At 40.8% G+C, this 14,786-nt stretch overlaps 1 protein-coding gene and 1 long non-coding RNA gene across 2 annotated transcripts in view; one reads left to right on the top strand and one right to left on the bottom strand.

Moving 5' to 3' along the window:
- Positions 1 to 14,786, bottom strand: part of nrxn3a (neurexin 3a) — a 236,892-nt gene that overhangs the window by 47,214 nt on the left and 174,892 nt on the right. Inside the window, exons 12-17 of the mRNA XM_041060565.1 lie at positions 13,032 to 13,151; positions 12,626 to 12,746; positions 11,731 to 11,991; positions 10,070 to 10,260; positions 9,373 to 9,546; positions 5,276 to 5,395 (exon numbers count right to left, since the gene is read on the bottom strand). Of these exons, the coding sequence (XP_040916499.1) occupies positions 5,276 to 5,395; positions 9,373 to 9,546; positions 10,070 to 10,260; positions 11,731 to 11,991; positions 12,626 to 12,746; positions 13,032 to 13,151 (987 nt within the window). The remainder of the gene's footprint in view (positions 1 to 5,275; positions 5,396 to 9,372; positions 9,547 to 10,069; positions 10,261 to 11,730; positions 11,992 to 12,625; positions 12,747 to 13,031; positions 13,152 to 14,786) is intronic.
- LOC121197146 overlaps positions 1 to 14,786 on the top strand; it is a 208,200-nt gene that overhangs the window by 184,103 nt on the left and 9,311 nt on the right. Inside the window, exon 4 of the long non-coding RNA XR_005896226.1 lies at positions 2,776 to 2,788. This is a non-coding gene — a long non-coding RNA (uncharacterized LOC121197146). The remainder of the gene's footprint in view (positions 1 to 2,775; positions 2,789 to 14,786) is intronic.

Here is a 14,786-nt window from a genome sequence, read left to right as displayed (position 1 = left end):
ATTAGCTTGGTTTACTGATAGGTCAATAGCACATGCAATTGGTCAAACTGATGGTGAATTTTAAGAACCTCCTCTGCTGGAACAGAAGGTTCTGTGATGAAAGAGGAAGGAGAAGAGTAGGAAGAGGAGAGTGGCAGGAGTGGGAGATATATATATTTTTTGAACTTCTGAACATCAAACAAAACCCACCTCAAACTGAAAATGTAACTCACTGCAGTGCATTCAACTATGTGAGCTTTCAAGTTCAGCACAAAATGCAGGGAAATATATCTTGAATCAGAGTGTGTGACAGGTTGTGATAGAAATCGTTAACAAAGCAGAGAGAAGGTTATTGAGAAAGAAAGGGGGATAGTAAGCTTTCCTTCCTTCCCTTTTCTCTTATTAAACTAGGCTAGGATCATTCCCTGACCTTAACCAGATGCTGTGACAATCTGAACATAAGTATAAACAAGTACCACAGTCACTACTAAGTGGATATTGCACAGCAGAATTTAACCCTGGCTGAAAACAAATGAAATGTCAGTGAACATTTTACTGATGTGTTCAGCATCAACGGTTTGCAACTTGTCAATATGTCCTCACTATGTTAACGGAAAGTGTAATCTTTTTTTTTGGCAAGACACACAAAAGGTCAGAAGTTTATGCTTTTGAACAATATTACAATGATGATAACTTGATGGCTTTTTGTCTAATACCTTGAGAGTTTGCTTATAAAGTGTTTGCAATTGAGGAAGTGTTGTTTTTCCAGATTGTGACCAGCTTGTGATGCAGTATGCAATATGTGAGAAAATCATTGAGTGCATATATAGTTTGGCGGCATCTAAGGGGAGCTGATTTCGGATGTGTCTGAAGTTTCTTAAGTTAAATTTAACAGTGTTACACACCTGCTTTATGTGTTTCTTAAAGGACAGCTGTGAATCAACAGTAATCCCCAAATATTTAAAATGTGAAACAGTCTGGATCTTTTCCCCATTTACAAGGACATCTGGCTGGTTTCCATTTTTTCTTATGTAAAAGTACATACATGCAGTTTTACTGATGTTTAGTGTCAGGCAGGACCTTGAAAGCTAGGTGGAAATTTTGGCCATCGCTGCTCTGGTCATATTTATGTTGCTGGATGTGCTGCTGCAAATTAGTTGTATAAATACAGACTTTTTAGGAGGCAGGGTTAGACCAGGGGACTCCATCATGGCTCCACTGTCTGAACATCTAGTGAGACTCAGGTCATGATACATGAGCTCTTCCCACAAACCATTCGTTAGTCATTTGTATTATCAGGGTTTTATTGATACTCTTATCGATACTTATCGGTTCTTTTTCTTTTTTTTATTACTGCGCAAGAAAGTAATAATACCAGGATAATAATTTATTATGTAACAAAATGTTGACTCTAGATCAGCAATGGCAAGGTTTGATATATACCCAGATGATGTTCCACCATCAAAATGCTGAATGAAGTTTAAAGAGAATGCAGAACATTGAAGTCAGTCACTGTCCCCCATTCATCCTGTCTGTTTATCCTGCCTTTTCTACAAAGGTCAGAGAGAAAACCCTGCACGCGTGACCATAAAGGAACCCATCCATATGTCCCCTTCTGCCAACATCAACATCCTTCATGTGCCAATTAAAGAAACCAGCCAATTCAAAAACCAGGTTTTGGCGGCACCCCTGTCTCTGTTGGCACATGCTAAAAAAAACTAAAAAAAAAACTCTCTTTTCCTTCCACCTTATTCTCTGCAGAGCCCAGACTGAAGCCATGATTTACAGAGTTTAGACGCCCAGCTGGCTGGTGATGCCCAAAAGCTGAGTGTCCTCGCATGTGGCATGTTAGAGGCTGCATGACATGCAGGAAACATTCACACCATCAAGAGTAAAACTATGTAGTACGTCAGGCTGATGTTAAAAAGCTGACCGTGTTTCTTCACCCCACGTTATTTACCAAGATAATTCCCTTAACTTATACATGCGGTCCACCCCCGTACCACTGTCAGCAATGTGTCCATGGACATGACTGACAACATAGACAAGATCTCGACAGACACACCTAGGTTTCTACTTGGTTACTTCAACCAGTGTCCTCAGGATGGCAGTTTACCTGCACATCTTCAGCATACTGACTGTCCTACCGGACTCGGTCAGGTACTGAACAGATGTTATGATTCTCTCCCTGGTGCACACAGCGCGTGCTCTCCTCCTGCTGAGGTCTTGGTATTTTAAATTGAATTTAATTGAATTCAATCGTTTCAATTGATTGGGCCATATATCTTAATTGGCAGTACCTCTTTCCCTCCACATACCCATGATTGATCCTCCGCCTTCGCTTTCTATTCAGAAAGACCTACAAAAAATAATAAACAATTCCAGTCCAGTCCCGTGTGGACGGGCCTCAGAGCGCTCACAGCGGAGTTCAACCCTGTTGTATTTCCTGTGCTGTGTTCACATCCATATTTTAGCAGCTGCTGCTTCTGACCTGGGAGGTTGTTTACTCTCTTATTGCACCACTTCATCTTTTGTCAGTCTCCTCATCATAAGTCCTGTGACAGACTCATGATGGATATAAGCTCCAGCTCCAAGAGATATCCACCTCCAGCACCCTCAATCCTCCAGACTTTTCCCCTCCATCAGCTTACAGCTACTGAGCGGAGGCTGCTCAGGAGATCACTGCAGTGAACCACAGATCAGTGAAGTGAAGACGGCTAAAGAAACTTAAAGTATTCACTCATTTCATTCTGCCATTTGCAAGAGGTGCATGTTGGCATCTTTCTCAAACTTGAGACTCCCTCCTCCTGTAGATATCACACAGCGTTAGAATCAGAGTGCATCTTTCTTTGTTTGACAACAGACTGCAGCCCAAACTGACCAGAAGATCAATATTCAAACATGTTTTTGATGTGTGAGGACATTTTTTTTTTATCTCCGGTATGGCACTGAACTGACTTTAGAGCTTGAGGTTTTGGTTTTACTCAGCCTTTATGCTCATAACTGCAACCTGAAGCATATTTTTGTGATTCAAGTCTATTTTTGCTGCATTTTACACACAAAAAGGCAGTGAATATTTTGCACTCTGTGCTTCCAGTCCGCTTCCAGGCCTATAAGTCAACACTTTGCCAGGACACATTCTGCGCAGACACACACAGAGCACTGAAACTGCTGCTGCTCATGCTGTACCTTCTGTGTAGAGGCATGTTTAGATAAACCACAGACATGTAATGAAACACTTTGTACAATAGCTTCTTTATCATTCATGGATTTTTCCCTGCAGAGGAGAGGGACAGCAAACGTTCCTTATTCTGGTTGGTTTAGGTTCAGTTGTCTCAGACTGTGTCGAGGTCCCAGCAGGGCTGAAACACAATGAGGCTGACGTGGACGAAGCACACAGTTAGATCATGGATCGGTTGGCCATGGATTGGATTAGTTTCATTTTAGCTGATACTGGTACATCTGACTCTGACTCTCAAAACGGGAGACTAAACCACAGCGAAACTATGAGCTAACAGTGAAAAAGAAAGTTCTGCAAAGCTGTAGATTGTAGGTGATAACTCTCACAGTTGGGTTTTTATTATGTGAAACAAAGTTTTAACAACAACGACTTCTACCACCGAAACCAAGTGAGTATAAGGTCACCTTTTCTGTTTAGCCGACAGCTGAACAGGCTGCCTTTTCCCCAGCCTCTTTAAACACCCTGCATTCGTTTGAAGTGAGATCATTGACCCGGCAATGGGCCTGCTAATGAGACATTTATTGGTATAGTTAATCAAACCCTGGATGATAGTGTTAGTTTACTGGAGGGTAGAGACACGTTGCAAATTTTCAGAAATAACTCAGCCGATAGAGAACTGGCACCGATGCTGCCGAGGTCGGAGGTTCAGCACCTGAAGGGTGATGTTTACAGCACCGTAGGTTTTATTGGAAATATTGTTCACTGTTAAGAAAGTGGAAGGGGAGGCAAACTAAGCAAATCTGAAGCACTCTAAAAAAACTAAAGTCAATTTCTGGTGTGCGTTCTGTGCCAAGGTTGGATGCACTGAATACACGCCTTGTGGCTAACCCCACCCACACACCATCTGGGCCACAGCGAGGATGGAACCCTGTGTCAACAGACAGACGGCTGCCTGTTTCAAAGGACCTGGGCCTGTCTGTGTGTTTGAGCATACAGGGCCCAGTACTGAGACTGTGTGCACGTGTGTGTTTGTGTGTGTGCCTGTTCTTGTAGATATTTTGACTAAACTAAGACTAAATTGATCTTTAAACAAAGTTACAGAAACCTGACTGCTCTCTGGATGGCAACAGTAGTTTTCATCCCAGCTACACAAAGCTTTCACACACAGTGATAAAATATTAGTAGAAGAGCCAATGGCTCCTCAGAAAAAGAAAATAAGAAAATGAGTAATATAATGAGTATGAAAGTCCATCTTTCCAGTCCAAACTACTAGAAATATGTTCTACTGTATGACTGAAGAGCCTCCTCCTCCATTCAACCAGAGCATGAGCAACAACAATAATAGTAATTACACACAAAGCAAACCTGTATTCACATGTGTTTCTGCTGAGCTGCAGACTGGACACTCACATGAGTCCTCAGCCCCCTTATTCCATTAAAGCTGCTTTGTATCTGCTCTAACAGTCCCATCCGTGGACAGATATTCCACTGCACTGTAGCTGTTTGGCTGTGGAAAGGCGATGACTCACAGAATGGGCTTGAAAGCTACGGTGCTTTCAAGCACCAAAGCCACTGATGAAACTCATATTCACCCAAGTGCAACTGCCAACACTCACCTCTGATGGACACATAGGAAATCAAATTGTGCGAAGTGTAATCATTTTTGTGTATGTTGTGTTGCTGGAGGAACATTGTGCGTTGTATAGATGGGTATAAATGTCCACAGCAATAGGGTGCAGCCAGAGTTAATAACCAAAGTGTCGTGTTGAATTTGTGCAAGTTTAACCTCTGGAGTTATTGTGCAGTCTACAATTTTTGTTTTTATTTTTTTTGCTGTCCATGCAGATATTTGCTGTGACAACACACACAGACCATACGTGCGGTGTGTGTCTGTGTATGTGTATGTGTGGCAGCTCAGAAACAGTAAGATCTAAAAGTCTGTGTATTTGTGGAATGGAGTCATAAAATGTCCTCTACACTCTGACCATCACTGACGGCACAGTGAAGGTGTTTATAGGATGTGTGGTTTACAACTGAGACGGTTTCATCCGCTGGGTCACACACACACACGTGTGTGTGTGACGTTACATAAGTGAAAGTGACATCAGTACTCACGGTCATTGCACTGTGTGCCGGTGTAGGAGGTCATGGAGCAGTCGCAGGTGTAGTTCTCCCACTGCTGGATGCAAATACCCATGTTGGCACAGGAGTCCTCCTGACAGGTGGTGCTGGGACCTGTGGAAGTCCAGCCATCCCCACAACCACACCCAGACAAAAAAAAAAACCCAAAACACACACAGACATACACACAGATCTGGGTGTAATAATAATATACAAACTCACTGGAGGCTTAACCATAATCAGAACATGACTATACCGAACACAGAGCTGATTTTAAAGAGACGCTGGTTTGATTTAAAACTCTTAGCTCTTTGTCACCCCCCCATCTTGACTGGTTCTCTAAACGACTTCATACGAAAATCTAAATAAAACATGATTTTACCCATAGTGCTTTACTCAGACTGTATTCTCCTCCTCTTCCTTGGGATTCTATTTGGCATTGCTGTTGCGTTCTGACTTTGTCTTTTGTAGTCTTGATTTAGTGCCCTGGTTGTTTTGTATATTAATGTTAACAAACTCCATGGTTTTGGTTGTTTTAAAGGTGTGGTTGATTTGGGTCAGTGGTGGAGTGTTGCATGCCCCATAGGGCCACCTAAGGGTGGGGCATAGCACAGGATTATTCATGTTTTATTGTCTTTTTTTTTTTTTTTACCCAGTCACACACCCTTCCTTTTCTTTTCCTCCCAGCACCCTTTTATCGTTTAGGAACAAAATGGGGGATTTGGCTTTGTATTTTCATTATTCCTGTATATTTTTTACTGTTACCACAACAGCAAGAAAAATTCCATGTAAGCAAAAAAAAACCCTGCATGGCTATAAACATGTTAGTGATTGTGAAAGAGAGGGATGAGTGAGAGAGCAGGTTTTTCCGATGGAGCAAGAGGCTGTTTTATGAGAAGAGTAATTTGTGAAGTGAAATTTATAATTCATCTATTAGTGTAGTTTTCAATAAGAATGAGAAAGAAGCACCACAAAGTGCACGTATGTCTACACTTGTGAATGAATATTATTATTTTCTGTGAATTACCATTTTTAAACATTTCTCAATATTTTTTTCAAACCTAATCATGGGGAATACATAAATATTCTGAACAGACATTTTAAGACTCAAGTTTGTCATGTGATCCAGCTTTAGGCTGCATCTCTGCTGTAAGCACGTCATACAGTGACAGGATCATATGAGAGGACTGAGACCAAAAGAGCATATTTAACCAGATTTATGCTAAAACATCACAGTGTGGAACAAAGTGAAGAGTGAGAATGGACAGAAGAAGCAAATGACACTTGTTTCACTGCAGCACTGTAAGCCTGCAGGCAGTGAGTGTGATACTCACGAGATAGTTTGTGCGTGCGTGCGTGTGTGCGCGCGGAGTGTTTCTTCAGTCCTTTACGTTGCCAGGTTATTACATTGATAGGTGAATGAAACATTTTTTCATCCAAATTTCACCTGTGGTTTTGATGAACTTCCAAAGGAAGGAAATTTATTTTCCCACAGAATCTGCTTCCACATTCACGTCAGGCCGACCCTAGTCTACATAACTCACCTAACTCAAATCAGGTAACTGTGTTAAGCAGAGACTTACCTGGTGAAACGATGCAAGCTGCTATGTTAAAGGAGTAGCTCAAGAGCTAAGTGAAGTGATGATGAGTTTGGAGGAGGGGGTGGATTTTGGGAACTTACACTGACTTACAATACAGGAATATCTGTGGCAGCTTCTTCTATTTCTGGTGACTGATCCACTGATCTGGTTTAGGATTTAATGTAAGATCCAACAACAGTGCAAAAGCTTATTCACGTTACTTCTGCCGATTCTGGTTTGTTAAATGTTTGTCAGCAGTGCAGTAGCACCATCTAGTGGTAGTAAAAATGCATTGCCTCAACCTGAGCTGCCAACTCAGTCATCGTTAGTGGGCTTTGATAAGGTCTCAATGGCTGAAGCAACACAAATCCATTTTATACGATGGAAGTTTGCAATGAAATGCAGGCAGTACATGGCAATACACTCTGAATGACTCATCAACTGATCATGATACATAGGCAAAAAGAAAAGAGAAGGAAAAGCAAAAAGAAAAGAAACCATAGAGGAACACATAGAAATGAGACAGAATGCCATGGACAAGACCAACAAACCGCGATTGATGACATTTTATTTTGAAAAATAAATTAACCAACCATTACTTTCTTGCAGTACATACAGTACAGTGAACAGCATTGTTATCAAGCCCATTCAGATTGTCACAACGAGGAGGACATACAGTACACATAACATTATTTTCTGTTTGCTGTTAAAATGAAATGTCAGCTAACACATTCATTTGTCTAACATGGGGCTCTAGAAGTTAATGTCAAAACAAAAACAACAACAACAAAAAAAAAAAAACCAACAAACAAACGGCATACTCAATGTCCAACTGAATGATATGGCAGACATAAGAAAAAACAGCTACACAGAAAATGACTTCCATGCAAACAAGAACAGGTTGTGGAAGCTGGCCCAGAACCTTAAGAGGATGACAAAGAAAAAAAAAATGCACCACTTGCACAGGAAGATGGAAACAACAGTGACATTTGCTTGCTCGTGCAAAATGTTCCAACGGCTTCTCTTGATGTAGCTACGTAATATGCATGAGCAATTGGATATTAACACAAAACAAATTAAAAACTTTGGCAAGTTTTGCTTTGTGAACAAACTGCAGGGTCTGGAGTCCATGTATGGCCTGATACAGGTTTCCAAGGCTGCTCTTGCTGTCATGGCCAGGTGTAAAACTGCACATCTAAATTCACAGACTTTAAGGTTTAAAGTATTTATGTTTTAGTTTTTCTTTGTACACCTGTAATTGACCGTTTTCTAAACCCCTACCCCAAACAGCAACTGTAACTCAGCATGGATTTCCACCTGGAGCAGAAACCTAGCGTCACACGTGTCTGATGGAAAAGTTTTGGTTTCTATTTGTCATTGATGTGTTAGGGCTGCGTTAGGGCTCATGTGTAAACATGTATAAATGTGACTCAAAGGGGGCAGGGAAGCTGCTGCAGGCTCTGGAGACACTGTGTTAGTATAGTATTTTATTTTATAAATATAATTTTATTAAACTACATTATTTTGTGGGTTTAATATGTTATGTTAGAAAAAGTCCCTGTTGAGGATTGACACATCCACTGCATGGAAGACGGTTTAGGCTAACGTTAGCAGCTCTGTCCTGCTTTGTATTGAGTTTGAGAAAGTTTACCTGAGACGACTTTGCCAAACTTATAGGTTAGTCCTCATCCATAAAGCCTTTTATTCTGTGAAAGTGAAACATACTGACTGAAAATACTTGACACATAAAATTAACCTAATACATATCACTATTGTAAACATCTGGAGGATCAAGATTTAATGCTGTTTATGTCTACTTCTGTCTGAAGTCAAAGATCCATTGTTTCAAAAACGAGTACAATGTACTGGTGGTACGTCTGACACTGTTATCACTGTAAACTCTATGTGCTCTATGAACTGAGAGGGACAGGGCTTAGTGAAGGGTCAATAAGATGTGTTATAGAGTTTTGAATCAGTATGAATTTATCTGTGTTTGGTCAAGTGACTACGTGTGTTTTTGTACACACACCTGAACCAGCCACTTGTTCGAAGCTCTGTAGTATCTTTTTTAGATGATAATGTTATTTATTTATAATTATATATTATGTATTGAGTCTAAACATTCACAAAATTCTGCAAAAAAAAAGAACAAACAAAACTTTACAAAGCTTTAGAGATAAAAATGAAGCACCTGGCAGTATATTTAATGTTTACTTCACTGGCAAAAACTGCTCTGGTGATGACTGGGACAGCACTGTCAGCGGGCGACCAATGTGGCCGATAATATGTGGTGGTGTAGGTGAGGAGGTATTTGATATTTGGCCTGACTCTAACAGTGGGGAAGTGAAGCAACAAGTACAGTTAATAGGATGGAGGGACTTCCGTATGGATGCAGGGCTGTGGAGCTACTGTTTGCATTGAGCAGGAAGAAAGGGCTGTTGGAGCTGGAACTGGAGTTGAAGTTTGTGTTGTAGTAGTCTAAATCAGGCTTGGATTTGAGGGACGGTGTACCTTCGCATCCACGCTCAATCTGCCCGCTGCGAAACAAGGCGTCATTGAGGAGATCTGGCAGGCGACCGTTGAGGTCCACTGATGCCAAACAGCCCTGGAAGCCTTCTCTGGAAGCCACTAGCTTAGGCAGGTTGCCATACATTCCTGGACCCAGTCCTGCGATGAACAGATCACCTGGTGCGTAGAAAACATAGAGACAGTACAGAAGGATCTCATCTTCATACATCTGTTATTCTTTCTGTGTATGTAAATGTCTTTCTGATCTGAGCCATCTGTATTTGTCTGCAGTATTTTTTCAATAGTAAATGTACTTAGTTAAGTTACACAACTGCAAACCAGACCTAAGCACATTTTTTGGTGGTGTGTAGTGGCGAATCCTCAAATGCTGGAAGTAACGCAGTACAATGCAACACGATGTAAACAACATATATTTCTACTTTCTAATGACATTAGATTAGTTGGAGTAAGCAACACAATTTTGCACTGATGAGAGCCACCCCCCAACTCCAGTGAACAGTGCCTTTATTAAAGGGTAGCTACTCTGTTACTGTTAGGTTTAGGTAACAAAGGCACTGACTGTGATTGAAAGTCATTCCAGGTTTTCTAGTAGTTTAACAACTTAAACCAGTGTGAGTGAATGAAAACTGAACACACAGATATATAACAATCATATCCCGGTATAGTGTCATTTTCATACCTTTCAGGTCCAGGTTCTTGGCCCCATTGATACTCTGACTTGTGGTTGTAGCATCTACTTTCAGTGTGTGGGTGTTACTGTTGTCTCGGGTGATGGCCACATTGTGCCACTGGTTGTCGTTAAGTGCCCTTTCGCTCTTGCCCTTGATGAGGTTAGGCCCATTTCCAAGGTCAAAAACATAGTGGATATATCTGCAAGGGAAAGGTTAGTGACAGAGTTACAGAGTGTATAAGAAACAGCCGATCTCTGATGGCTTTGTACCAAACTGTCAATTCTCAGAAATGTTCTTCCACTGAACAGTATTCAAAAGATCAAAACTCACCTGTTTCGTTTTTTGGACACAGCTTTCACGACAGGTGTACTATAATTTATACTGAGTATATTTCCCAGATCATGATAATTAGGGCTTTATTTTCATGACAATGAAAAGACTAGCACAAGTTGTGTTAGGACAACTCGGCATGTTCCTGTCTTCCTGATTTTCCTTTTTTTGTGCCCTGCACAGGGCATATGGCACTAACATGGGTTAATTTGAGTCAGTGAGGCACTGCAAAGTGGGTGATTGGTATTTTGGTAGAATTTGGATTTGAGTCATTGCTCTGCCAATAGACTCCTGTAAACCAGCTTCAACCATGATTTATTCTGCAGACAAGCACAAAGTGAATACTTGGAGATGTGCTGCAACTGGATTGAATCTGCTGGATTCAGATCTGGTGACTGGGGTGGCCACTGCAGTACCCTGGACTCCATGTTCTTTAGATTTGTGGAATGGAGCACTATGCTGCTGGAAGTAGCCATTAGAAGATGGTGAACTGTGGCCATGAAGGGATGAACACGGTCAGCAACAATACTCAGATCAGACTGTGACATTTAAACCATGACTGATTGGTATTAAGGCTAAAAGTGAACCAATCACACCACCACCACAAGCTTGAACTGTGGACAGAAGGCAGGTTGGGTTCATGGATTCATGCTGTTGAGACCAATTTCTGACCCTACCATCTGCAGCCTCAGCAGAAATCCAGATTCATCAGACCAGGCTACATTTATTCAGTCTTCATCTGACCAGTTTTGGTGAACCTGTGTTCACTGCAGCCTCAGATCTCTGTTCTTGGCTGACAGGACTGGAACGTGACTTTTTTGCTCAGCTGTACAGATTCCTTATTTGAGTTAGAGTAGCCTTCCTGTCAGCTCCAACCAGTCTGACCTCTGACCTCTCTCATCAACAAGAGGAGATTTATCACCTGTTCTCTCTTAGCCTCAGGTGACTCCAAAAATTGTATAATGACCTTACAGAGGTTAAAGACCTGGAACTTCCCACCAGTCAGTCAGAACTGAAGAAGCTTCTTGGATGAGAGGTGAAAGGCCTTCAACCATCTACAACTGTTGCCAACAACAGTTGCCATTGTCTCTGTTCTGTGGTGCCTGCTATGGCTGAAAATGATGCTATGAAAGCAAACCAAAATAGTGAAACTGTGGGCTGGACAGCTGAGCTATAATTCTCTCTAGGTTAATCACTACAAGTGAGGCCATTGTTATTTTGTTGTCACATTGTTATCATTAAAATACTGGTTATAGCCACTTTAAGTTGGTAAATTATTATTTACTACTAAACCTTCATGGTTTCATCATGCAAAGGTAGCCTTTCTAAATTAACTTACCCTTTAACCAGTTCTACAGCAATAAAATCATTTCCATCTCCAGAGTTGAAAAGTATGAAGCCATCTGGGGAGGTGGTCTTGAACTGGAAGAAGAGGTGCATGGATGTGTAGGCCTGTAGGGTGGCCAGGCTCAGGTAGCTGCTCTTGGATTTGAAGGTGACTGGGTCAGCAATAATGGAACGGATCCCAAAGCGGGCATTAAGCTCACAATAATCGATGTCACCATTCTTGCACAGGTCGATGTAGAGCATGCCGTTAAATCTGAGAAAAGAAAAGGAACAGGCACTTGAAATTACAAAGATGTTGGTCATGGTTAATTGAAAGTAAAGAAATATTTGGATAAGGGAGACCCTTAGCTAAATAAATCTCCAGTTAGTACATTTCATCTTGAGAAAATACAGCTGAAGTCAGTGATTTTTTTTTCGGGGGCAGAAGCGCTTCACAACACACTGCTTTATTCATCATATGGCTTACAAATTTATAAGGCATATTTAAACGTTTGAAATTATCCATTCAGAAGACAGTGCAGCATTAGCATTCATTTTGTTTTGTGCTTCTGTCCATCAGATGAATATAAGTCTGGTGTATAACTTTGCACTCCTGTTTGGTCTCCACTAACTCTGGGAGAAATATCTGGCTCTTTAATTGCTTTCACATTCTTCACCAGCTACTCACTAAATGTGTCTTCTGTAAATAGGGAGAGCACTGACACTGAACCAAACAGTAAATGTGCTCTAAAACTGAAATCACGTAAAAGAGGCAAAAGAATACTGTTGAGCTTCAGAATTTGGCTGATAATTCTTTGATTCATTGCTAATATGAAAATAATTATTTGTGAAACTTTAATACTACGTATGAATTTAAAAAGTAAAATAATAGTGGGCCTTCTGAGTACCTAAGGCTCTGCAGATGACCAATGAAGCTGGAAGGGATGCTGGAAACAAAGCGGCGCTCTGTCATGATGCCTGTTTCAATGTTGTGGAACTCCAGACGAGTGTGGTCACCCACCATTTGGCCTGAAGACGGGGAGGGTGGAGGGGATGGGTTGAAAAGAAAGACAAAAAAACGAAAAGAAAAGAGAACACTGTCTGACACTAACACAGAAGGGCTGATTTAAGGAGAAAATTACATTAACAGTATTAGAGGGATGCAAACTGTCGCTAATGGTTACATATCTACATGCTTTCTTTGTAGCACAATTACATACTGATTCTATCAATCTCTGCATGTTGTAATACCGCTGACAAGGCAACGCTAAGAACATTTCTTCAAGCATGAACCGAGTTGATGTAGGTATGTACCTTCTGCTACATCATCGTCAACCGTTAGCTTGTAGGTTTTGCCGCGACGCACCACACGCACCGTATGCCATTCATTATCATTGAGCTTTTGCCCGGCATACAGGATCTCCGGTCCCTTGCCTGAGAACAATGGTCAATCACAAAGTTAAAGACATCCTGAGCCGAAAACCAAACCTTTGTTTTCCCACCAGTCATCCTGGAATTGGCAGAAATTCTACGTGCAGCTTAGCAGCTTTTCAAACTAGTTCTTACACCTTTGGGAAACAAAGGTTTGGTTTACTCAGTGAAATACACAGAGAAAATATACAAAATACTATGACATGTATAATTCTCATAGAATACATCTGACCACTGTGCTGCAGAACAGAGACGTGGCTCTTAAATAGTTCAAACAGAAAAAGGGCAACTGCAGTAGAAACGATTGCTTTTACTCATCATAGGCTTTCAGAAATCTTTTCCTGATGGACCAGCAAACATATTAGAAGGGTTGTTTGCTGGCAGGAAATACATGTAGGTGATAGTGCTACAGTGCTAGTAATGATATATAATGCATTAGAAAATACATAAAGAACCCTAAAGTGAGATACTGGTAAGTCCTCAAACTCAATGTCCAAATATTTAGTTCCCCCCCCATAAAATCAAGGTTTACCTATTCATTTGTTTGTCAGTGATGTTTGCTTGTTTGTGGTACACTGCAGTTCCAAGGTAGAAATCTTCAGGGAGGGCATTTTATTTTATTTTATTTTATTTTATTGATTTATTGCCTCTTTCAGTTTGGTCTGCAATTTCACATCTAATTTATCTGTTGAACGTAACCATTAATAGAATTAAAGCAGAGTCTGTAATATGTGAGTCTGACATGTGAGTCACTGAGTTGAATCCAGGTTTTGCACGTTAATACTGATTTTCTATTGGCTGCCCACAGCTGTGTGGGATCCTTCCCTTTGACTTTATGAAACACCTGTAGGCATCACACAGCAGCTGGGATGATGTGTGTCTCCAAACTGAGAGTGTTGCTGTGAGCAACTAAAGACGGATGTTTATTTCCCTGTATCTAACATGGTGACACTGGAGATCTTGGGCCATTTAGGATTCAGGATCTTCATTATTCTGTTCCCTGGTCTCTTTGTTTGACTGGAACACTATGGTCTCAAAAGCTCAGAGCTGTTTCTGACCACCCCCAGTGCCCTTGTTCTGTCTGTGCATGAGGCTGCATCAACATACAGGTATATTTCTAGCAGTAAAATACACAAACTTACACTAATATACCCACTGGTAGTTTCACCCTCTTAATCTGTAAATGTAAAGGCAAAGATCTCCATGGTCCCATAATGAGTAAAAGCAATTCATTATCTGTGACAACCTGACTACACAACTGTGACACTATAAACAACTCTAGGTTGTAAAAGCAGCAGACTCACTTGTGGTATCAAACAGAGCTCACTGAAGGAGTTTTCTATGACATAACTAAAATCTCTCATTTAAGGGTCTAATTCAAAAAATATTTAACTGTGTGAAACATTTAGATTTTTCAGTCTAATGGTTTGATCAGTCTTTGGGTTGGGGATAGGAACGTACATAACCAATCAATGATCGACTAATTGTCATTAACATCCATGCTGCTAAAGATTAACAAAACAACTGCTGTTCGGGACATTTTAAATTTGCTGAGAGAGAAAATGTAATGATTGAAAAAGTCCACTAGATGAAAATGCTTCACATCTTAATGATTAGTCTTTCCTTGGGTATAAATTT

Source organism: Toxotes jaculatrix, chromosome 17 (genome assembly GCF_017976425.1).
Source record: "Toxotes jaculatrix isolate fToxJac2 chromosome 17, fToxJac2.pri, whole genome shotgun sequence".
Classification (NCBI taxonomy): Eukaryota; Metazoa; Chordata; class Actinopteri; family Toxotidae; genus Toxotes; species Toxotes jaculatrix.
This window is presented reverse-complemented; position numbering and strand designations above follow the sequence as displayed.